Source organism: Prionailurus viverrinus, chromosome D4 (genome assembly GCF_022837055.1).
Source record: "Prionailurus viverrinus isolate Anna chromosome D4, UM_Priviv_1.0, whole genome shotgun sequence".
NCBI lineage: Eukaryota > Metazoa > Chordata > Mammalia > Carnivora > Felidae > Prionailurus > Prionailurus viverrinus.
Window position 1 is genome coordinate 82006472 of NC_062573.1, and position 24200 is coordinate 82030671.

At 37.5% G+C, this 24200-nt stretch overlaps 1 protein-coding gene across 4 annotated transcripts in view; it reads left to right on the forward strand.

Annotated features, from left to right (window-relative positions):
• RIC1 (RIC1 homolog, RAB6A GEF complex partner 1) overlaps nucleotides 1–24200 on the forward strand; it is a 142925-nt gene that overhangs the window by 95150 nt on the left and 23575 nt on the right. For all 4 annotated transcript variants that reach the window (XR_007146111.1, XM_047829168.1, XM_047829165.1 and 1 more), the window contains exons 7-14: nucleotides 1897–1988; nucleotides 7222–7310; nucleotides 13886–14030; nucleotides 14695–14743; nucleotides 16314–16466; nucleotides 18110–18313; nucleotides 23512–23550; nucleotides 23892–24002. Coding sequence is in view for 3 of the 4 variants with exons in the window: in XM_047829168.1 (XP_047685124.1) it covers nucleotides 1897–1988; nucleotides 7222–7310; nucleotides 13886–14030; nucleotides 14695–14743; nucleotides 16314–16466; nucleotides 18110–18313; nucleotides 23512–23550; nucleotides 23892–24002 (882 nt within the window). In the remaining variant the exon portion in view is untranslated. The remainder of the gene's footprint in view (nucleotides 1–1896; nucleotides 1989–7221; nucleotides 7311–13885; nucleotides 14031–14694; nucleotides 14744–16313; nucleotides 16467–18109; nucleotides 18314–23511; nucleotides 23551–23891; nucleotides 24003–24200) is intronic.

Here is a 24200-nt window from a genome sequence, read left to right on the forward strand (position 1 = left end):
TACCATTTAAGTCTGGATACCGGTTACTTTTGTAGTAGTGTGTGAGGGGATATTGATTGGGAGGGTCACTGTTGGATTTTTAGATACTGGTAATTCTTGGCCTGACTGCTAGCTAATTCCACAAGTGTTTACTTTATGATATTATTGAGATGTACAATTTTGGTTTTGTGTATTCTTCTCTAATATAATTGAGTAATTATAATGGAAAAGTTAAAAAAAAATTAAAGACCCGCCCCCCCCCCCCCCCCCCCCCCGGTGACTCCCCATATATAAGGGAGAAAAAACCCAAGAAGTTTTTGTAGTGGCTTTCAAAGCCCCATAAATCTGGTCTCCTTTTACCCCTGTTACCTCGTCTGTTACTTCTCCTTACCCCATTCTACTCCATCTGCTTAGGCTTGTTTCATGTTCTTTGAACATGCCAGAAATGCCACTGTGATAGGGCCTTTGTACCTGGTATATATCTCCTTCGCTACTTTCCTCCAAATGTACCTTCATGGGAAAAACTGTTTAATATTATATCCTTTTCCTATACTCCCTGTAATTGCTTCACTGTTTTTTTCTATAGCATTTACCAACCTCCAATATACTATACAATTTTTTTAACTTGACAGCTTCCTAACATATAAGGCAGGGATACAGACAAGGGTTTTGGTGTATTTGAATACCTGCCATATCCTTAGCACCTAGAGCAGTGCTTGGTGAAGAGTGCTGGAAAATATTTGTTAGAGAAATCAGTGAATTAATTTCAGTCTGAGTGGTGGTCCGCAGAAATAATGCTCAGTGCTATCTTTACACTTTTTTTGTCATCTAAAATAGTTTGTAGTCTTATTATTAAAAATGAAAAATAAAATTCCTATGAAAAAGAAAGCACATAATGCCGTGTTTAAATAGTGGATTATATAGCTCATTTGGGAATTAAATAAAATTTATAGTGTTCTGTTTTACACAGAGCTATAATTATATTGGATTTTCTAATGTTTACTGTTGGGATCATCCAGAAATGAGTGCTATATTGTAGTGTGCTGGGTTTTTTTGTGCTTACTAAACTAATAGTCACGATGACCTTAGCCTTAGAATTTATAATCTAAGACATCCTTGATTTGACAAATAAAAACATACAATGGAGCTGGATCTATTGTTTCTATATTCAAAGTAAATAAAATAGCATTTAAGCTTAATAATTTATTCATTGATTGAATGCTTAACTTGTTGAATGCTAGCCATTGTATTAAGTAATTTACGTAGATGTATGTTCTCATTTAATCCTCAAAACACTCTAAGAGATAAGTAACTTACAGATGAGAAAACTGAGGCTTGGAAAGGTCAGATAATGGTCTCAGCAAGTGAACAGTAGACCTGAGATGTTGGGTCAGACTGCCAGGTACCACGCTGTTAGCCATACCAGGTGACGCGCCATACTGTAAAACAAAGGGATAATAGAGAATAGTGGGCACTGGAAAATCACTAATTCCTTCTAAAGCTTAGACCAAATAAATTTACTCTTTGCCGCCAAGGGAGAAGTTAAACACTGTGTGCTGCGTGGTGAGGATGATAGTAGGGGGCAAGTTAGACTCAGTTTCTGCTGTAAGAGGTTTACTTTCTAACAGGAAAGTCATCTTCTTTTAGTTTGGGTTTGCAGATTGTCCATTTTTTAGTGTTTTATGAGTAGATAAGCTAGCACTGGGCTGAGATCAAATGGGAATATTTATTGAACTATTGAATGAAGTTGATACTTTAAGGGAGAAAATTCAGATGGTAGTCCTGATGGGATATTTTCCTGTGAAACCAGATCAAGCCAAGCCTTATGGAACTGTATGTTTCCCGAAGGAGAATTATACTGATTACAGTATATTTGGACAGCACTTTTAAAACCTTCGTTATTTTTCTTTATTACAGCAGCTCCATGGAGTTTGGCCACAAGATGTTGTTGACGGAACTTGTGTAGCAGTAAATAACAAGTACCGACTCATGGCGTTTGGTTGTGCAAGGTAATTGATAGAGTCCTCTTCATTTTAAGAGTTGTTGGCAAAAATAATGGGTCTTTAAATTTTTTTTAATATATATTTTGAAGCATAAAATGTTGTGCATGCACTTGTAAACCTCGTCATGCCTATCATAGTTTAGGAATCAGCTGTAATATAAAATCTGGAGGTATTTTATTAGATTGAAGTAAACAAATCTAAAGAGCAGATTTCAGATATTGAATGTTTTAATTTGTAAAGATAAGCTTTTCTCCAGTGGTAGGAAATTGAGTTATAAGTTAAAAAGATTGAATCAGCCAAAATTTAATTTTGTTCTTGATTGTTTAAAAGAGGATCAAGAAGATATTTTTCTTTTTTTGAAATAATCCTTTCTTTTTAAGACATCAGTGTTGATGTTGCCTTTGAATTTGTGGATGTGACTTAGTTAATGAGCACATTTACAGCTCATACCTGATATCAGTTTCTTGTTTTAATTCCAATAATGTAGGTTTTAGACGTAAAATTAAATACAGATTATTCATTCAACAAGTGTCTGTGTGTCTCCCATGCACGAGGCACAATTCTAAGCACTCGAGATATGATGGAAAACACTAAGGTACCTGACTTTCTCAAACTTATATTTTAGCTCAAGTAAAAAGCTTATATTGGATCCTTACTTAATAAGGAATACTTTACAATATGTGTAGTGCTTTTTTAGCCTTTTTTTTAACTTCAAAGTGAAGTTTGGTGGGTCTGTAGAACATACATCTAGTATTATCTCTAGCTACATCAAGTTGAGTATCACAGTATTTTTCTTAAGTGTAAATAATGCACATTATAAATCATCACCTTCTTTACACTCTCAATCTGTAAAGTGGTGAGTTCTCAGCACCGCTTCTCATTGAAGAGATAAATGTAGAATAAAAGTAAATTAAGCTTAGTTTAAGAAGGAAGAGTACTCTTTTTTTTTTTCTCCATATTCACGGATTTGATTTGGTCACATTTTGTTTAGAATTTTTATTTTTTATTTTTTTTTTTTTTTTTTATTTTTTTTATTATTTTTTTTTTTTTCAACGTTTATTTATTTTTGGGACAGAGAGAGACAGAGCATGAACGGGGGAGGGGCAGAGAGAGAGGGAGACACAGAATCAGAAACAGGCTCCAGGCTCTGAGCCATCAGCCCAGAGCCCGACGCGGGGCTCGAACTCACGGACCGTGAGATCGTGACCTGGCTGAAGTCGGACGCTTAACCGACTGCGCCACCCAGGCGCCCCTTGTTTAGAATTTTTAAATCTGTTTATTGGTACATTTTGCCTGTAATTTTTCCTTTCCTTATTAACCAAGGTTATGCTTATGTTATAAAACAAGTTGAGGACTGGTTCCCCTCTTTCTCTGTTTATCTTTGAATGTTTGGTTGAATTTGTCAATGAAGCTGTTTGAGCTTACAATTTTTTTGGTGGGAATTTTTTGGATTACTGATTTAATCCAGTTTTAAAAGTAGATTTAAGAAGGTTTAGATTTTCTACGTATTCCTGTCACTTTGGCAAGTTCTGTTTTTCTGGGAATTGGTTTCGTTCATATCCCTGTCAAACTTACTGGCTTAAGGTTCATAATAACCTTTTTTACATATTGTAAAATAAAAACATACTTGTAGGAGAGTGCATAATCCAAACATTCAGTTTTGCAAATATAATTGTAATGCAAACACCCATCTGTTCACAACTGGGTCAAGAAATAGTTTTGCAAGGTGGGAAGTCCCACCCTGTGACTTCCTAAATCATAACTCCCATCTCCTCCCCAACACACTTAAAGGTAATCAGTTTTTTGTCTTTTGTGATGATCATTTCCTTAGGCTTTATAGCTTCCCACCCATGCATGCGTTCCCAAAGAGCGTAATTTAGTTTTACCTGGTTTTGAACTTTATAGGAATAGAATCATATTCTGTGTGTTGGGTCTTGCTTCTTTCAGTCAGCTTTGTGAAATTCATCCATGCTGTTTGCCAGTGGCTGAAATCATTTTTGATTGATTTATAGTGTTCTAGTGTATGAATGTATCCTAATTTATCTGATTTGCTGTTAATGGACATTTACATTGTTTCTTGGTTTCCAAAAAAGAGAGGACATTTTCTTATATAAACTCAATATTTTTGTCATGAGAAAATTAATGAGAATTTATAATTTAAAATTAATGATAAATCCCAGATAAGAACTAATACTCAGTTCATCTTCAAATTAACCCATTTGTCACCAGAATTTCTTCTGTGGCTCCTTATTTTCACCAGAGTCAATCAGTATTTAGTTATTATTTCCCTTTAGTCGCCTTTTGCCTGTAACAACCCACACACTGTTTTTATGTTCATGACATTAACTTTTTTAAGAGTCCAGGCTGGTTGTTTATAGAATGTTCTGTATTCTAAATGTGTCTCATTGTTTCCTCATAATGGTATTCATTTAGTTCCTTTAAACCTATAATGCTTGAAACTTTGAAGCCAGTGCTGTCAGATGATAAGAGGGCTGGCGCATCAGCATGGACGGGGTGGTGGCTAGCGTGCCTCCATTTTGGCCGCAGTCAGGGCTAGCGCTGGTGGCTCTGCCGTGGCCCGGTGTTAGGATCCACGAGAGGATCCCCTCACCAGGGTCATGGAGGTGGAATCTCAGCCTTCAGCCTTCCAGTCATCTTACTTTTCCATCAGTTGGGAGAGTACCAGCTTTTTTCTTTTCTCTTCTTTTCTTTTCTTTTCTTTTCTTTTCTTTTCTTTTCTTTTCCTTTTCCTTTTCCTTTTCTTTCGTGTGATCATGGGTTGGGGTTGAAAGTTTTGTGATTGTAGCTGTGTGACGTAATAGTGGCTTCTAGCTCTGACCCTCCAGTCCTAACCAGGATTAATTGTCCTGAACACTAAACTGTAGCTGGTATCCTTTAAGTTGTGTAAGAAGCTAACTTTTAGGATGTCAGCTTGCAGGGGATCAGTCTTACAGCCTTACTCTTACCTTTATGTTTAAAGGTTTGACTAGATGCTGGTTAAACATTGTCATATGTGATGTCGTGTACTTACCGTGGCACCATGGAGCAGTAACGTTAAGTTGTCCCAGTATTAATGATACTAAATTTGGTCACTCGTGTAAGAGCCGTATCTCTATTATAGAGGTATCATTTTTGCTTGGAGGTCAGTGAGTAGTGTCTTACACATGAAGAAAATCTCTCTCTTATAATGGTTTAGTGAGAAATGGAAATAAAAATAATTTAAACAATAGAGGCTTTATAGAATACATAAAAAGGTCAATTGTCATTCTGTAAGTGTTGGCTTAACACCAGTTTCTTGTAGAAATATTTGGACTCTCCTCACTGACTTGTTAGAGCTCAGCAACCCCAAGTTACCACATGATAGTTTCAAATGCAAAGCAAAAAGAAGTAAACACCTGCTAGCTACCTAATGCTATCTTTCAGCAAAGCGTCTAATTGGGCAGGTAGTCTGGAAAGATACCTATTTACAGACATTTGACTTCTGACTAAGACGGAATAACAGATCAGATTTTCTCTCCCATATGGAGGGAAAAGTGGACAAAAATATGAAACATTATGGCAGTATGAATTTGAGACATCGAGCACCAGTGGACACTGATCCCTGAAAGATGAGAAACAAATAAGAAAACTCTATAAATGCCTCAGCTTTAATTGCTTTGCATTTCCAGGCTGCAGCCTGAGACCAAGACAGATCCTGGCAGATTCCCTGAGTTGAATTATGAGGAAGTGAGAATCTGGAGAGACCAGAGCAGCCAAGACTCAGGACAGACAGGCACAGGTGACAGAGTGGCACAAAGAGGGAACTCCAGAGAGCTGGAGAGGGTCTCTCTTGAGTATTAAACATGGAAAACAGAAAAAAGATCCGCATCAGACATTGCTGAAGTAAATAATAATAAACGTAAAAACACAGCAAGAGAAATGATCCAATGAAACAGAAAAAGAGATTTAGAAACACAGCATCAGGGGTGACTGGGTGGCCCAGTCGGTTAAGCATCCGTCTTCGGCTCAGGTCACGATCTCGCAGTTTGTGAGTTCGAGCCCCGCATTGGGCTCTGTGCTGACAGCTCAGAGCCTGGTGCCTGTTTCAGATTCTGTGTCTCCCTCTCTCTGCCCCTCCCCACTCATGCTCTGTCTCAAAAATAAACATTAAAAAAAAACCAAAAACACACAGCATCAATGAGCTGTGGGTAACTCCAAGCGACCTGTTGCAGCAGGTGTTTTGTTTCGTCCCAGTCCTAATCCTTGGGAAGAGTTGACCTGGCTGGATATGGATCAGAACTGCTGTGGAGACCATCTGACTTGTACCGCAAAAGAGCACGCATAAGTGCCAGAACATTCTGGCAGTCATGTACCTGTATCGTCCTAATTTGTGCAAAAGCAGCCTTAGATTTAACAGTATTTTAAAACCAACATTTGTGTTAAATTTTTGATCTGAAAATAGTTTCATAAGCAAAAATGGTATTGTTTTATGATGATTGTAGGTCAGTCTTGAAATGTAGCTTAGAAATAATATACAAAGTTTTAGCTTTGGTTTCTGGCCCTTCGTAAATTTGATCCTTGTAAGGATTTCATAAATGAAATAATTATGTATACCATGTACATGAAAGAACATACATCGTGTGTGTAGGTACAAAAAATGATATAGTATATAAAAATAATAAAATAAAAATCTGTATAAATTGCTGTCAGCATGAGGAATAGCACATTTCGAGGACCAGTAGGTCCCGTTTCTTCCTCTTCTTTAATACCCCCCTTCTCTACCAGTAGAGTGTGTGTGTTCATTAGCTTTTTGTTGCATTTTTACCACAGATGTGTGTACTGTGTTTTGAATGTTTTTCACTGTATAGAAACAATTATACCAACACGTATGTGTCCGCTATCTATTTTAACGCACGTCAGTGCTGTGTGCTATACTCTTCTATGAGAATACTCCAGTGTATGCTTCTTTTCTCTTGCTGGACATTCAGACTGTTTCCATTTCTTTGCCTTTATACACAATGCTGTCATGAACATTGAGCATGCCTCTTGATAACATGGACAAGGATATTTCTGGGCTGTGTTTAGAGGGAAAATTTACTGGATTACAAACACACGTTTGTTCAGATTTATGAGACTGTAAATTTACAAAATGGTTTTAGTCTAGTTTACACTCTTACCAGCAGAACATAATCATTCCATAGTAATGCTTTCTATATTTGTATTTATCTTTTTTCATTAAAAGCTTGCTTATTTTTCACAGTGGTTCTGTACAGGTTTATACAATAGATAACACCACTGGAGCTATGCTGCTGTCTCATAAACTAGAGCTAACAGCAAAACAATATCCCGGTGAGTCCTTTTTATTTTCCTTCTTATTTTTAATTTTTAACGTACAGGTAATGGTATGTGTAGCGATTGCAAACTTAAATAATGCATGCTATCGTTCAGATAGTGTTCAACCGTGTAACAGTTTCTGTGTGGCCCAGGGACTTCTGTGTAGCTAGGGAGGCTTCTAAGGGTACTTTACCCTGTATAATCCTTCTCTGGACTTTGCTCTAGTCTCTTACCTGATTTCATTGCCTTTGTTGTTTTATGCCTTCCAATTCAATGTATTCATTCAGCAGATACCGATTGAATACCCACTGTAGGCCAGGCAGTGTTCTAAATGGTAGGTACACTGCAGTAAATAAAACAGTCTCTTTCTGAACCCCTTGTGGAGCCTGTAGGATTAAGTCTAAAGTCTTTGTCATTGGAAATACTTTGGACTGAACCTAACAGAAAACCCAACTTACTGTGGCTTAAATAAGATTTATTTTCTCTAATAGGAAGAAATCCAAGGTTTAGCTGCTTCTGGCCTTCATCTGGCCTTTCCTCTGTGGTCGCATGCAGCTTCTGAGCTCCTGACATTATTGCTGCGTTTGATTCAAGGAGAAAGGAGGAAACGGCATATTTGTTTTTTGATCAGGAAAGCGAAAGCTTTCTTAGGAGCATTTTCCTCTCCTACATGCTCCAGCTATCTTCACATCTAATTGGCTATAATTAGGGGTTCCTGGGTAGCTCAGTCGGCTAAGCATCCCACTTCTGCTCAGGTTATGGTCTCAGTTTGTGGGTGTAAGCCCCACATCAGGCTCTGTGCTGACAGCTCAGAGCCTGGAGCCTGCTTCAGATTCTATGTCTCCCTCTCTGCCTGCCCCTCCCCGGCTTACACTCAGTCTCTCTCTCTCTCAAAAATAAATAAACATTAAAAAAGTTTTTGTTTAATCGGCTATAATTATGTCACATTAGCTACCTTAGGGTTTTCCAAGCCTTTAGGCAGAAGTGGGCAATGGAGAGCTTGAGTATGGAAACAGTTATTTGATGAACTCCTCATCAGTATCTACCCCATATGTGGCATGTAAGGTCTTCTGCCAAATACTTCTGGCATTATTTCTTGGTTTCCTCTGCCCTTTGTGTCTCCATAATTTTACCACAGTAACTCTATGTTAAAAGAAATACCAAAAGTTCTGTTTATAAAGTTGTTAGGTCTAAACCCTAGTAGCATTTTCAAAAAATAATGCTCATAAATGGAAAGAAAAATAGTATTTTATTGTTAATCTTCAACACTGTTTTTGGGGTGCCTGGGTGGTTCATTCAGTTAAATATCCGACTCTTGATTTTGTCCTAGGTCTTGATCTCACAGTTCATGAAATTGAGCCCCTCGTCTGGCTCTGCACTGACAACATGGAGCCTGCTTGGGATTCTCTCTCTCTCCCTCTCTCTCTGCCTCCCCCACTTGTGTGTGCATGCTTGCTCTCGCTCGTCCTTGCTCTCTCTCTCAAAAATAAATCTTAAAAAAATCATTGATTTTTACTAATAGGATGTCTGTGCCTATTGGACACTATACAATTTCTCAAACCTTGGAATGAGATCGGGTATGTTCACCCATAATTCCTGTTCCACATTGATTTTCACATGACACTTTTTCTGCAGCAACTCCTAAAAAGCCATCTTCACGAAGATGTAACATCATCAAAGTAAATGCAGCACAATCTAATGTTGCAGCTGTGAACTACCTGGATCTAATAGTTCACATCATGTACAACAGATCCTATGTCTAGCACTGTATTTTCTCTGGAAGATGATGTCATGTAACCCCCTGTGAGTTTTCTGCAGTACTCTGGAGTACTGGGGTACCCTGCCCATAGGCTCGGAACTGCAGGCTTCCACTTTACCAAACTACCTACAGATTCTTGAGAGTCAGTCAGCCTTTGTCTCATATTGTTCTCTGTACCTGAAATGTCCCATATTTCTCTATGGAGGGAATATGTTGGTCTTTCAAGATATAGCTCAAGTGAAATTTCTTTCTGAACTAGATAGAATACCATTCCCTCTTGTGCCCCGATATAGTTTGCATATCATAACATCTTGTTATTGATAATGCTTTATTGAACTTATTAGTGTACGGTTCTTTGTTTCTACTAGGCTCAGTGTAGAAGTGTAGGATATATCTGTCTCTTTGCACCACGCTAGTTCAGTTTATTGAGAGGCACATAGTTAACAAATGTGATGAACAAAGCAATATGTTTTTAAGCCAGTCTCCTTTGCAGGATTGTATTTAACAGGCAGTAGAATCTCATGACTACATGTCTCATGATTTGATACTGTGCTCCCATTAGTAATTGGGAGCCTTTTTCCAAACTGTGTTCTGTTCCTCTCCCAGATTTAGATATGCTCCCATGTTAAGAGTAATTGTTATATAACTGTACAAACTTCTCTGATGTTTGGATCAGAAAAAAAAATGTCAAAAAAAATTGAGGCACCCATCTAAATGTAATCTAATAATAAAAATCTGATTAGCCTCAAGGAGGAAGCTAAGGTATCTGATGTCAAAATCTCAGGAAACATTAAAATATGTAACTGTTAATGTTGATTTAGTGCTACCCACATGTATATCAATATTTTTGCCCATCATTTCTTACAAGATCTCATACCTTCAATTTGAGACCATTTTCTGCCTGTAGTACGTCCTTTGGAATTTCCTTAAAAACTTCGTGATGATAAACCCAATTTTTTCTTTTGCCTGAAAATGTATTTTGCCCTTGTAATTTAATTATGGTTTAATTTGTTACACAGTTTTGGATTGACAGTTACTGTGTCTATGTACATTGAAGTTCGAGTACCATTTGGTTTCACTGTTGCTATTAGGAAGTCTCTGGTCCAGTTGTAGTTCCTTTTCAGGAGATTGGCTTTTTTCCCTATTTGGTTTCACTGTTGCTATTAGGAAGTCTCTGGTCCAGTTGTAGTTCCTTTTCAGGAGATTGGCTTTTTTCCCTGTAGATACTTTTAAGATTTTCTCTTTGTCTCTGAGGTGGTTTCACTGTTGGGAAGGTGAAGAATTTTCTAAATTCTTTTCATTTTTTTTTTTAAATCTTGCTTGAGATTCAGGCGTGCTGGATCTGAGGATTCAGCTGTTCTGGAAACCACTATCTCTGTAAATATTGCCTCTTTAATCTCTTTTTCTGGGAATTTAATCAGACTTACATTGCACTTTTTTTTTTTTTTTTACATGTTTCTTAACCTGCCTTTTAATATTTTTCATTTCTTTTTTTGTTTCTCTGGATTGAATTCTATAAAAATTTTCCATACCTATCTTTGAGTACAGTAATTCTCTTTTCATTTATGCTTAATAGTCTACTTAATGTGTCTGCTTTAAATATTGTCTTTTTTATTTCCAGAGGGTTTACTTAGCTCTTTTCTAATCTGTATGCATTCTGCCCCCTGGTTTCAATGTTCTCTTATTTCTTTAGATAGTAAAAAAAAAATGGTTTTTGTATTCTTTGTTAATCTCAGTATCTGAAACCTTTGAGTTTGTTTCTACTGCCTTAGTTCTTTGGGCTCTTATTAGTTTGTTTATATATTTTAGGATTTTTGATTGAGAGCTGGTTAATTTTCTTCAAACCTAATTGTTTGAATGCTTTGCGACCTAAATTGAATTTGAGTTTTTGCAGAGAGGATTTGTATGTGTTCATGGCCGATTACCTGGGAGGACTACATCAGTCTGGAACCCTTAGCATTATATTCTCTGTTTGAAATTTTTCTGGACCCATTCAAGTTGCACAAATTATACATCAGAGGACTGACTTGTGATTGCAGATTCTCAGAGGAAGAATCTTTATTTTCCGCTCATGGACAAACGTGAAAGTGTCCCTTGCTGTTTCTTTACCTTCCACATGGTAGCTGCTCTTTCTTCCTTGTACTGGGAATGTCGCCCCTGCGGCCCCTCCCATCATGTAGATATCTTCTCTTAGATGCCCTGCCTTGGCCAGGCTCTAAGCTTTATCTCCTGTCCGCCATATGCTTTGAGTCATCAGAAGTGGAAGTCAGGGTCTTTTGGGTTTGGCGGAAAAATTCAGGGCAAAATAACTTGATATGCTCACCTCCCAGTATTTTCAGTTGTTTTGAGGTGTTTACTCTATTTAATTTTGTAGTTGTTTCAGTGTGGAGAGTCATTTAAGGTGTCTAATTTGCTATACTGTCAGAAATAGAAATTTGCTCTGTAACTTGTTATCTTTCTTATCAGATAGCCTTTAAAGGCTTGCATGTATTTTTTCTCTAAAGATAGATTTACAACCTGCAAGAGCAGGGTGATGTGTATTTTGATTGTGGCTTCTGGCCCTTTTACCTCTGTATCCTTTTTATCCATACTTAAGTTTTCCTGCCCAGTAGCTTCCAGCCACGTGTGGCTGTTTTTATTAAAAAATTAAAATTTGGGGCACCTGGGTGGCTCAGTCAGTTGAGTGACTTGGGCTCAGGTCATGATCTTGGAGTTTGTGAGTTTCAGCCCCTCATCGGGCTCACTGCTGTCAGTGCAGAGCCTGCTTCGGATCCTCTGTGTGTGTGTGTCTCTCTCTCTGCCCCTCCCCCTCTTACATCCTCCCTCTCTCTTTCTCAAAAATAAATATTTTTAAAAATCTTGAAAAAAATTAAAATTTAAAAAATTAATTTAAAAATTTAAATTAAAAAATCTATTTCTTCAGTTACATTGTCACATTTAAACGTTCAGTAGCCACCTGTAGCGAGAGGCTACATGCTAGACCAGGAAAATATGAACATTTCCATCACTACAGGAAGGGCTCCTGCCTGCTTCCGTAGGACAACACTGCATTGAGTTCTTCGATTTTTCTGTTTTCTCAGGTGCTTTTAATGCAGTCTCTCCCATTGGTTACCTACAGACTTGAATTAAATAACCTTAGTCTATCGACCTGCTTAAGTAAGACTTTGGGAGACTGGACCCTCCTGCATCTTGAGCAGAGACCAGCTTCCTTGTTTCCTTCCGGCTCCAGTGGCTGAGGTTCACAAGCTGTAGCTTCAGGGGTCAGTTCTGACTCTCAGACTGATGCTGGCCTCTGACCCCTTCTTTGTCTTTCTATAGGATGGGAACCCCAACCCTCTCATCATTGCTGGTCTCATTCCGTCCTTCTCTGTATTTTCAACCTTTCTCCCCGCCCTGCTTCTGATCCTTTCCTCTTACCCCAGGTACTAACCAGTCTCTTGTTAGGGTTTCTCTTTTCTTTTGGCTTCTGCAGCTGACTCTTTTTTGGAAGTTTAACTCTGTAACAGAATGTCTCTGGATTACTTTCTTAATATTTCTCTCATTATGCAGATGATCATGATCTGTGTTCATTGTAGGTTACCAGCTCGATAAATTTCCTGTAATCCTGCCACCTGAAGATTAGGCAGCCACCATTAATGTATTGTTCTAGGTCTCTGCAGCTAGATTTTAGTATTTGTATGATTAATATGTGTATAATGCTTGGAAAATAGGTATGCCTATTATATGCCTATGTGTATATATTTTATGTGGGGTAATAGGAATACTGTTCATAACCTATCCTTTTCAGTCAACATTAACATCCTTTTATGATTGTAAATACTCACATTTTTTCTCTTGCACATGGAATTGCTTTCATTTAGTAAACTTCAGTTTGATTCTTCTTGGTTTGGTTTTAAACTTCTCCCCTGTTGTAAAGTATACTAATAAGATGCTTCTTCTGTATATTCCCATTTATTTTTCATCTGCACAAGTAACATGGTTATTCATTATGGTGGGGATTGCTAATGTGAGGATTCAAATACAGGCAGAATGGCATCCTCTATGTTAACCAAGCCTCTTCTCTATAGGCTAAAATCTGTATGCCCCGCCCCGACCCCCCCCCCCCCCCGCCCCACCTTGGTAGCAGATCTACCGTTTTATAGCAAAAATGCGTTAATGCTGCAAATGAAACGAATTTTAATTTTAAAATGATACTATAGCTGGTTTTGGATTACTGATGGGAAACACTAGCATGTTTCATTTAACTACAGTAAGGAAACTTGGACTTTACTGCGCAGTGAAATTATAGATTGGATTGAAAGAACAATTATTAGTTAAAAGAAGATATCAACACCTGGAGTACTCAAGCCGGAATTAACTACCTAATCCTAATATAAGATTAAACCTCAATTTATTTTAACTTGGATCCCTCTGATACTGCTAGTGGATCATGAAGATAGTGGTACCGCGCTATTTTACATCTTAAAACACCTTATACTTTGCAGGGTACTTTGACCTTCAGTTTTGAATTGTTCAAGGGAAATACTGCCTCCATTTTACAGGAACTGAATTGCCCAAAGCCAAAGACTTGTAAAACTACACAGTTGTAGTTATTCAAGCTAATAGTGGCCCCAGACGGCTCTCCCCTCTTTTAAAGTATGTGGCGCTTAAGTTTGTTCTGCTTGGATCAGGTCAAGGCTACTGGCCTTACTTATTTTAAGTGACCTTAAATGAGTAGGATTCGTCTCATTATTTGAAACAGACATGTCTTTCTGTTCATTTCAGCTTGGAAAAATTACTGAGTGTTTCTGAAGGAATCTTTCATTTTTAACTTTTCACAATTTCTTAACAGATATTTGGAACAAAACAGGAGCTGTTAAATTGGTCAGATGGTCTCCTGACAATAGTGTTGTAATAGTGACCTGGGAAAATGGAGGCCTATCTTTATGGAGTGTGTTTGGAGCCCAGCTGATTTGTACACTCGGAGGAGACTTTGCGTGAGTCAAAGACAAGTTTTAGATAAAGCAACTCCAGAAGATACACACACACAGAAATGTTGTGTCACGCAGCTACCTTTCTTCCATATTTGACTCTTAACCCCAAAACAGTATGTAAGGTTCAGAATTAATTTGTCAGAACGTACTGATTGTCTAAACATCCATTCTTTTAAAACTCGTTCATTCAGTAAAAATGCATTTGTTTGTTGAACCCCTATTGTGTATGTGATAGCATGTTGGGTTCCAGGATAAATCCGTTCTAGTTTTGCCTTCAGGTATCTAATGATCCTGTAAGAGCAGTAAGCCATGGACATAAGTAACTAGTAGGAAATGGAAAATCACTATCCTTTTGGGTTGATGTAGGTTGGTTAACCCAGTGGGTTATCTCTTCCCACACCATGTGATACTTTTTGAACCTTAGTCCTGACAAAATGAATACACCTTCACAAATTGCCTGACCTTGTCATGAAGCTATTCAGGACCTGAAAGATTGTGTCCCGGTGATATACCTTGGTGTATTAACCAGCACTCTAATATTTCAGACATTATTATGTATTTCTATTTTAAAGGAACAAAATACAAAATAAATTTTAGTTTTAAAAAAAACTAAAGCCAAATATTATATGTAATAGAAGATTCTTTTTGAGTTTCTGTTCTGTTTCAGTTATAGGTCTGATGGTACCAAAAAAGATCCCCTTAAGATCAACTCTATGGTGAGTACTGTCTATAAAATATTACTGTAGTGTGAAAAACTTGGATTTTTCTAATTCCTTTTTTTCCCTCCTCTTGGCCTTATAAAATTACAAAGCTGTTTTAATCTCAGCAGGCTCTTCTTGGACAGTTCTTACTTTGTAAAAGTATTTTTTAGAACCAGGCTGCCCGATTTTAAATACTTGGTTTTGCTTACATATGTCTAGCAAGCCCCTGTCATCTTTGTGAACGTAGTGATATTCAAATCAGGTTTTTGCCTTTCCAAAGCCTCAATTCTTATGTGACTCACTAGCACCCACTTCTCATGGCCTCTTTTCTTCTAACATGAAGTGAAATGCTCATTGGGTGGTTTTCCTGTAGGATTTGGACATTTTTTGAACATATTTTTAAAACTTTTCGCAGATGTCTGTCAAGAGCATTAAAGTCCCTGTTGTAACCATATTTTTATTTGCTACATATTTTCAAGAGTTTCCGTAGAAAGCAGTGAGGTGTAACTCTTCTCTTTACATAAGCACATTTTGTGATGTAGCCCTTCTGGGTACCATCTCTGTGAAATTAGTGGCTATGAGGCATATTCACTGCCTTTCTCTCTCGCTCCACAGAGGAAGGCATTTTTGATTTCGGGCTTCTTGAAAAGTTAAAACCACCATGGTTGCCTTGAGTAGTGGTTCCCGGTCTTTTACCATCAAGGACCCCATTTACTGTCTCTCTCCACTCCATATTTTAAAATAGTTTTTGAACAAATGATGTCGGTGACTGCCCATCAGTGCTTCTGAATGGCATGCACCAGCCAGTGTTTAGCCTCACTAAATTGAAATTTTAATCACACACTAGGAATCTAAGCATTTTAGTTAGCTGTTCAGCTCTTACTGTGGAAGAGGAAAACTTCTATTAAACTTTTGAAATTAAGCAACAATGTATTGTCCCCCTACTATTTTCTTGACCTTGTAGATTGTGATTCACTAATCTCCAAAACAAAAAACTAAAAAACTATCTTGGGATATAGTTACAGAATATTAAAATTGATTGGTCCTGGGGAGTTTATTTGAACCTTCTCCTTTTATAGAGGAAGAAACTTATACCCTGAGAAGACCAAGTATCTTGGCCAAGGTCATACAGCAGAATGGCCACTAGGCTGTAATGGGAAGCTTCCTATCCAGTGTTGCTTGCTCTGTACAAGATGCGTCTGTTTTGGGTGCTTCTTTGTCAAGTTTCAGCTGGGTCACATGGATCTTGCTCTGCCAGGAATTTCTTTGTATTTGAGAAGCAGTTAAGTTATTGGAGAAGTTATAAAGAGCAGTAGGCATTTCTCAGGATTTGGAGCTAAGATTGGTATCCAGTGTTTTCAGTCTTCCAGGTAGAGAGCAGCAGTGGTGGTTTCCATTGGAGAGAGCCAAGATGTAGGAGGTGTGGGTAGGATTCCTGTCTGTGTTGTTTCTCATAGTTTTTCCAACCTTTGGAAGTCATTAGTAATGCTGTTATTGGTTATTTCAGGATTTGAACATTTGAAGTTAAGAAAGGATAAGAAACTTTTTATTGTCTTGATTTTTCTTCCCCCTTCTTCTCTCCAAGAGCTGGGGTGCAGAAGGCTATCACCTCTGGGTAATCAGCGGATTTGGTGCTCAAAGTACTGAAATTGAGTCTGACTCCAAGAGTATAGTTAAACAGCCTGGCATTCTGCTATTTCAGTTTATCAAGAGTGTACTCACTGTAAACCCTTGTATGGTAAGTTTTTTCAGTTAAAACCGTTTATTTTAGTGGCTTTCAAAGTAGACTGTCAAGATTCTTCTTCTAAAATTGGTGTATTATTTTCTTCAGTATATAGTTTTTGTGATTCTTATGTTTCTTTTAATAACTTACACACAAATTTTACTTCTGAGCAGCTTTTGTTTTTTGATTTTTAAAAAATAGGATCATAAGCAATTTGAGGGAAAGCAATGTATGCAGATTTACTTGAGTAATGTAATTTAGTCTTTATTTGACTAGAAATTCCCAAAGTGTGCTCCATAAGGCACAGTTTTTAAGAAATAGCAATAGCAGTTAGGATAAGGGAAAGTCTGTCATCATGTGAGTGAAATAAAGACTTAAAACTACAGAGATTTCTTATTGTAGGCTCTCAATGTGAAATGTGCATCATGAAAATCCCAGAGTCGGTATACGAAAAAGAATGTTTCCCAAGCCAATTTAACTATGAATTTTCAAGAACACTTTGAAGAAAATATGCCTAGAAACCTGCTTTGGGAAACACTGCCCCAAATTATAATATGAACTCCTCATGTTTTATTAATCTGAAATAACATATTCTATGTTGTTAATGTATAATAATAGTATATGTTACATGTTAGAAGTGCATACGTTGATATCTGCCACTAATGGGTTTTTAAACATTCGGTACAACCAGTTTCTAAACGAAATTTACAATTATAGTACATTGAGAAAGAATATGACAGTAGTCTGGATCTGAGATTTCATTACTGTAGTTGCAGAACAAAGATCCCCAGAAAAACAGGAACAGAGTAATTCTTCCTCCCCTCCCCCATCCCAATTTATAATTTAAAGGCAAATTTTATGAGTTTTCTGTGAAAACCACATCTGGACTGCCATGGAAAGCTGAGAGGCTGAGGTGCTGTTCTGTCTGATGGAGTAGTCAGTGAATAATAGGCCCACATTTGAGAGTACTGGCCTTCTGATGGAAAACCAGGACATAATCACCAAGAGTAGAAATTACCTTATTTTTCTAAATATTGTCAGAACCCGGCACAGTCCTTGGCACTAACCAAGCATTTACCCAAGTGATTATTGAATTAATTGTTCTGAACCAGGACCACAGACTTGGGCTACTCTTCCCTTGGGCTACAACCGTTCAGCATCCAGTTATCCCCATTCGTAATCACCTTCTTCTTGTGAACATATACCCACAAACTGTTTGACCAGATACATTTTCTTGCCACCATTCATGAGATATTTTATGTGAAACTTGTTTGTACATAATGAGTAGTTATGTTCACTTTTCATTTGGAAAATCCCTCCTAGCATTGCCATTTTGGAGCAGTAATAAAGGACACTACCGTGTAGCAGTTGTAAACCAGGTCATATTCTGGTGTCTACATAATAAAACAGACTGTAGCACAGATTTTGTTTACACTGGGAAGTAATCATGAAACTGTTACCTGTTCCCTTTGAATATAACAGTGCATGAGATCATTACGTAGTTGTGTCCTCAGTGAGTAAAATCTGCATTGAGAAGCATGGCACATTTCCTAGGATAAGACTAAATCAGTGTATTAACGTGTTTTCCTTTACCTGATACAGAGGTGTTTTTATTGGCTTTCCTCCTTTACCGTCTTCTTCCCTTCTCCCTCATCCAGAGTAACCAGGAGCAAGTGCTGCTTCAGGGGGAGGATCGATTGTACTTGAACTGTGGAGAGGCCTCACAAACCCAGCACGCCAGGGGTTCCTCGGCGCACCCTGAGCATAAGGCTGCTGGGGCCAAGAGCCCCTTTGCAGATAGCGGTGTAGAGTCTCAGGGTTTAAGCACTTTGCTTGGACATCGGCATTGGCATGTGGTGCAGGTAAGTCTTCAGTTACTGTTGACATAGTCCTTGCTAAGGTAGCACCTGGAGCAGAGTTAAATTTCTTCTGTTCCTTTGGAAAATTGAGAAGCTTTTTTACCTTTTTGACTGTCACATCTCTCTTCTGCTTTTCTGTCTTGTCGTCTTCTTTTCTTGCCACTGATGTAGCGTGGTCCCCACTGTGTTGAGCCCACGAGCAGCTAACAGTTCCCCAGACTGCAAATGTGTGCTTTGCCCTCTGAAGGAGCAAAACTTTATACAGCTGTCAGCCTTTTTATTTTCTTTTTTGGTGTAAATTCAGCTCTGCAGATTTGCATAGGCAAAAGTGTAGTGATTTCATGGAAAGGGACAGTGTCCATGAGGACCCTGTGCAGCTGACCTGTAGTCCTGATGAATACATGTCTGGGTTAACTGCCTGACTTGGAACCCAAATTGCAGACTTCCATTCACACTCTAGAACCTTATTATCAATAATAGTATTATCACATAAATCTCGTTCCAAATTACTTATTCTGGTATAACTTTTAAATTAGCAGTTTCTTTGAATAATTCTGATAAGCGGGGATTTAACATGGAAATTAGTTCTGAATTTTGACACCAAATAAAATTAATTTGAGTAAATCAATAAGTTGGAGTCTCTTGAAAGAAACTTGCTACACAATTTTGTAAGTCCCGAATGTTTTCTTTCCCCCTTCTGATACCAAAGTGTCTTCAGTACATCAACAGTGACTCTTGGATCAGCTTCCTTTAGTCAGGTGCTATTTCCACGGTTCTTTGTGCTCCTTCTCCATTCTGTACTTCTACTCTCGTAGCGTGTTCAGTTCCCGTGGTATTTTCAGTTGACTTTGAGTGGAGATAATGAGAGACAGAAGAGTGGTCATGGTATGAGGCGTTGAAGGAATGTCTCCTGCACTAGCCTGTGGTACACACTAAAAGAGAATGTGTTTAACTTACATTAATAAATTCATAAAATCAAACAGCGTGTGTACCATTTTATAATTAGTAACAATTATAAAATAAAACTGCATCAGCTACTTCCTTGACTAAAATTTTCCACTGCTCCCTTCTCTCCTATAGCCATTTCTCTGCTATTTTCATTTCCCCATACTTTGAACTATTCATTCTACACTGACCTAGCATCAATGCCAGTTCTGCCTAGCCAGGTCTGTGTTGCCAGAGAGCCAAGTAGAGCAGAGGATCAAAGAAGGTAGGTCTGGAACTCAAAAATCCGTCAGGCAATAAATAACAAAAATTGAATTTCCTTCCAGCTCAAAAATTCAGTGATTCTGTGATTCTTAGCTATCTATGAATTATCCCATATTAGTAGCACATACACTGATTTTACCACTTTAGACAAAGTAGGTACTAGGAAGATTCTTTTGTCATTTTGTTAGCTATCTAAAATATTCAGAAAGATGGACTTCAGCTTTACCCAGTTCTTGGTTTTTTGTTACTTAAAACTAATAAAAATAATGTCAGAGTTCTAGTCACAAAAACAATTAAGTTGTAATAGACTCATAGAATTTTTAGAGCTGGAAGGACCTTAGAGATTGTGTAGTCCAACTGGATTTTATACATGAAGAAACTGAGGCTCAGAGAAGTTAGGTGACTTGCCCAAGGTCACACAGCAGAGTAGTGTCAGACTTAAACTTTACCATAATATAAAATTAAAGTAACAATCTAACTTATTTTAACACCTCTAGGTATTAAATCTTGAATCATTTACTGTTGACCTTGAACCAAGATCTAGAATGTGCCTGTTTGGCAGTGTTTTGTTATGATTTGCCCTGAACTTTGTTGGCTGGCCCTCTAGCCAAATGAGTCAGTGCAGCATATGGGGGAATTTTGGTGTGGCAATTTATGGTGTTCATATAACGTAATGCTTTACCTCCCGGGCTTTTAGCCATGAGTAATGATTCCCTGAAGAAACATGGGTACCTGTTTAATTCCCTCTCCAACATACGCTCTTCTCTGGAATAAGTGCCCACAGCCTCTATCAAAGTGACGTTGTTTATGTGATTTATACTTTGTATTCTTCTTAGACAGCTTAGAGGTCATCAAATGAGCTCCAAGTAATTCTGTCTCTGTCTGTTCCTCATCTAGACCGCTGGACTTGTTGTTTATTTAGGCATTCTACCTTGTACTTGTTGGTCTCCTGATCAGAAGATTCAGTGTTAAATATGTTTTTCCTTTCACTTAACACACGTGCACACTTGTCAGCAGTTCAGTTAGTGGCTGGTGGTAGAGATGGTGCTTTTCTTGTGTGTGTGTGTGTGTGTGTGTGTGTGTGTGTGTGTGTGTGTGTGTTTTTAAATAATAGTTTTCCTATCTACAGATTTTAAAAACTTTGAAAGTTGTTGGTTGACAAATGGAGCACAAATAGTGTGAAATTAAAACGACAACAGCATCCTTGTGCTTTTAGGGTACATTCCTTCTTGGACTGCCATTTATTTTTACACCCAGTACGTTGTGTGATACAGACATTTTTTTCTGAAAGGCGCATGAATCGTTATCATCCACTGTTCTGAAATGGTGGTTTCATAGTTAACCTGGCTAATAACTCTTTGGAAAAAAAATAGGCTTCACAAAATATGCTAGGGATATCAACAGAGAGGATTTTATTTTATTTTATTTTATTTTATTTTATTTTATTTTATTTTACTTTATTTTATTTTATTTTTATTTTATTATTTTATTTTATTATTTTATTTTACAATATATGAAGTTTATTGTCAGATTGGTTTCCATACAACACCCAGTGCTCATCCCAAAAGGGGCCCTCCTCAATACCCATCACCCACCCCCCCCACCCCCCATCAACCCTCAGTTTGTTCTCAGTTTTTAAGAGTCTCTTATGCTTTGGCAGAGAGGATTTTAAAGGCTGTTTCATTTATAGATGATTTACTCTGCTTTCTAGAATGTGGATCAGATGTACCGGGTGTGGTGTTAGGCACGAGCACACCTGCCAAGAGGGTGGCGCTCTCAGTCCCCCCGCCGCTACAGACAGAAGCAGTGTAAGCAGGAGATAGATAGGTGTTAGCAAAATGACTTTAAGGGGGAAAAAAGGTAGATTTAGGTTTTTGGGGAGACTGAGGAAAATCCTAAGGGTATTAAGAATAGAGATTCTGTCCCTCAGCACTCAGTCTCCCAGTGACGTGGAGTGACCTTTGTGTCCTGAGTCTGCTGTCCTGGCCTGAATTCTTTATGACTCATTGGCTTCCTTTTCCCTTACTTCTGCCATTTCCTGTTCTGAGTATTGGGGGCAGAGCTCAAAGTTCGGGGGACACATAGATCAGTAAATGGAACCTACTGGGGAAAATGAAAGTTTTTGTTCTCCTTTCATAGCATCTTTGGACACACAACTGCGTCAGAAATAAAGCTTCGTTTTCAACTTACACTTTGAGCTTTGAAAATAAACCATTTGTGGTTTGTTGCACCTCAAACATTTTTAGAGGTGAAAAGAATACATTTTTTTCTTGTAGAGATACTCATCAGAGTGTGGATCATTCGATAAAACTTAACCTTGGTTCCTACGTTAGAACCCTTCGAGTTAGAATCTACTGCGTCAGGGAGATTCCGCCTCACCCTCTCCCCACCCACGTTTATAAATACGTGGGAAACACATAAGGTTCAGCGGAAGTGGGGGTTCTCTTCAGGTGTTCTGGGTAGCTGGCTCCATTGTCCTCTAGGCACAACCTTCTTCAAGTGACTTGATTTTTTTCATCCACAAACAATTCACTTACCACCTCCCACAAAACTACTTTGAACTCTTCTCTCACCACCCGATCATGACTTCAGGTTACCGTGCTTCTGAACTGATGTCATCCATCATAGGGAGCTTTATTAACTGGCCTGAATGATGCAGTTTATCTGTCAAGATAACACGTTAAGCCTTTTTCAAGCATATATCATGACAGTGTTATCTTTGATTCTGCAAGGTAGGCTTCTACAGACTAACCCTGGGGTTGAGAACTTCCTAACGTACCAAAAGCTATTATTTATTTGGATTTTAGGTTGACTTACTAGATAATAAATGAAGTCTAACAAGTAGTTTTATAAATAAATTTTAAGACCGATATTTTCAGCATACTGTTTTTACTTGATTTTTGTTTTGTTTTCACATTATGTAAAAAAATCTTATTAGATTTGATTGTATTGTACTGGCTTTTAAATTTGGCTTTCTTTTTAAAAATATATAATGCTTTTTCTTTGAGTACAATGAAAATGAATTTGAATAAATTGAGGTTCTTCTAGGAACAGAAGAATCTTCCCTTGTTCTTTCTTTCTGTTAAGTTTCACCCCACACTCACCACATGCTCATGAAAACTGCTTAGTCAGTTGGCTAGAAGAGAGATCAGTCTCACTAAAGGTGGAATTTACTTAGTTTACATTGATACCTCAAGAATCTTTTAAGTTTAAAATTCTTACTAGAGTAATACAAAGACACCATGCACAGAGATGTAAGACTGGCAACCTGGAAAGGTATATTTAGTACCAGAATTGCAGATTAAGAGTTAGTATCTGTAATCAAGAGTTCTTACAGGTGAATAGGTTACACACCCTAGTAAAAAAACAGTAGCCTGTATGTACTTCTATGGGTGTATGGATGTTTGTTTTGAGATAAAATAAAAACTGACCAGTGGTTATCCCTGGAGCAATGATGGAACAGAATTTCGTTTTGTACTTTGTATATTTTTATATTAAGTTTTATAAGCAGTATTTTGCTGTTTTAATCAGAAAATATAAAAATAATAAAAAACAGCTCCATTAAAAAGCAAAACAATCTCTTGCCGAGGCTCTCATTTTATCAGATAGGGTTGTTTGGGGATGATGCCAGTCAGCAACTCAAGACAGTTCATCTCCCAGTTGTTGGTTGTCCTCATGACTGGTTCTCTAAAAGTCTTTTTTTGTCAGTCTGTATTTACTGCGTGTTCAGTATTTAAAAACGGTGTAGAGAAAAAGCAGTGTAGGGTAGGAAAGCCTCATGTCTAGAAACTCATAATGAAATGGTTAAGGCAGGAGATGTGAAATATGGACTGGTATTCAAATGGTAAATTCCAAGTATTCTGCTAGTAATACCTGTTATTTGGTAACACTAGACATCGTACAGGAAAATGAATTTCATATTGTGACGTTAATTGCTTTAAGTTTAAATACATTTTGGAAGTCTTACCAAACTGATGTATTATTTTCTGTAGATTTCCAACACCTATCTAGAGAGCAATTGGCCTATACGGGTGAGTTATTTGTTATTTTCTTGGTGATAACTTTTATTGGATAGCGTTTGCTGCAAGAGGCATTCTGGGAATTCAGCCTTTTCGGTGGGTGCATTGATAAAAGTAACATTTTAATACTTGATCCTTTGTACATTGTTAGCATATTAACATCTATAATTTGGTCAAATGTAACTTGCGTGTAAATATTCAGATTTTTATATTTAGCATTTTACATTTAATTCACTTAGCAAACATTTATTAGTAGTCTGTTTGCCTGACACAATAATGCTAAGCTCTTTATACTTAATAAAGTATATAGGTTTGCAAAGAAGAGTTCTTAATTTTTTTTTTTTTTTAATTAGTTTTCAGCTATTGATAAGCTTGGACAGAATATTGCTGTGGTTGGCAAGTTTGGTTTTGCACATTACTCTTTACTCACCAAAAAATGGAAACTTTTTGGAAACATTACCCAGGTTAGTCTTTTTGAAATTAAAAACTGATGTCTCAGACTCTAAGAGAACTGTAAAGTAAGCCACTGTTAATAAAAACTCAAATCAATAATCAAATCAGATAAAAAATTTAGTTAATAAAAAAATGATGTTGATGTTGGATTACATGTAAGAGTCAGTTCTAATAAAGTACTTGATATTTGGTAAAGGATTTGTATGGAG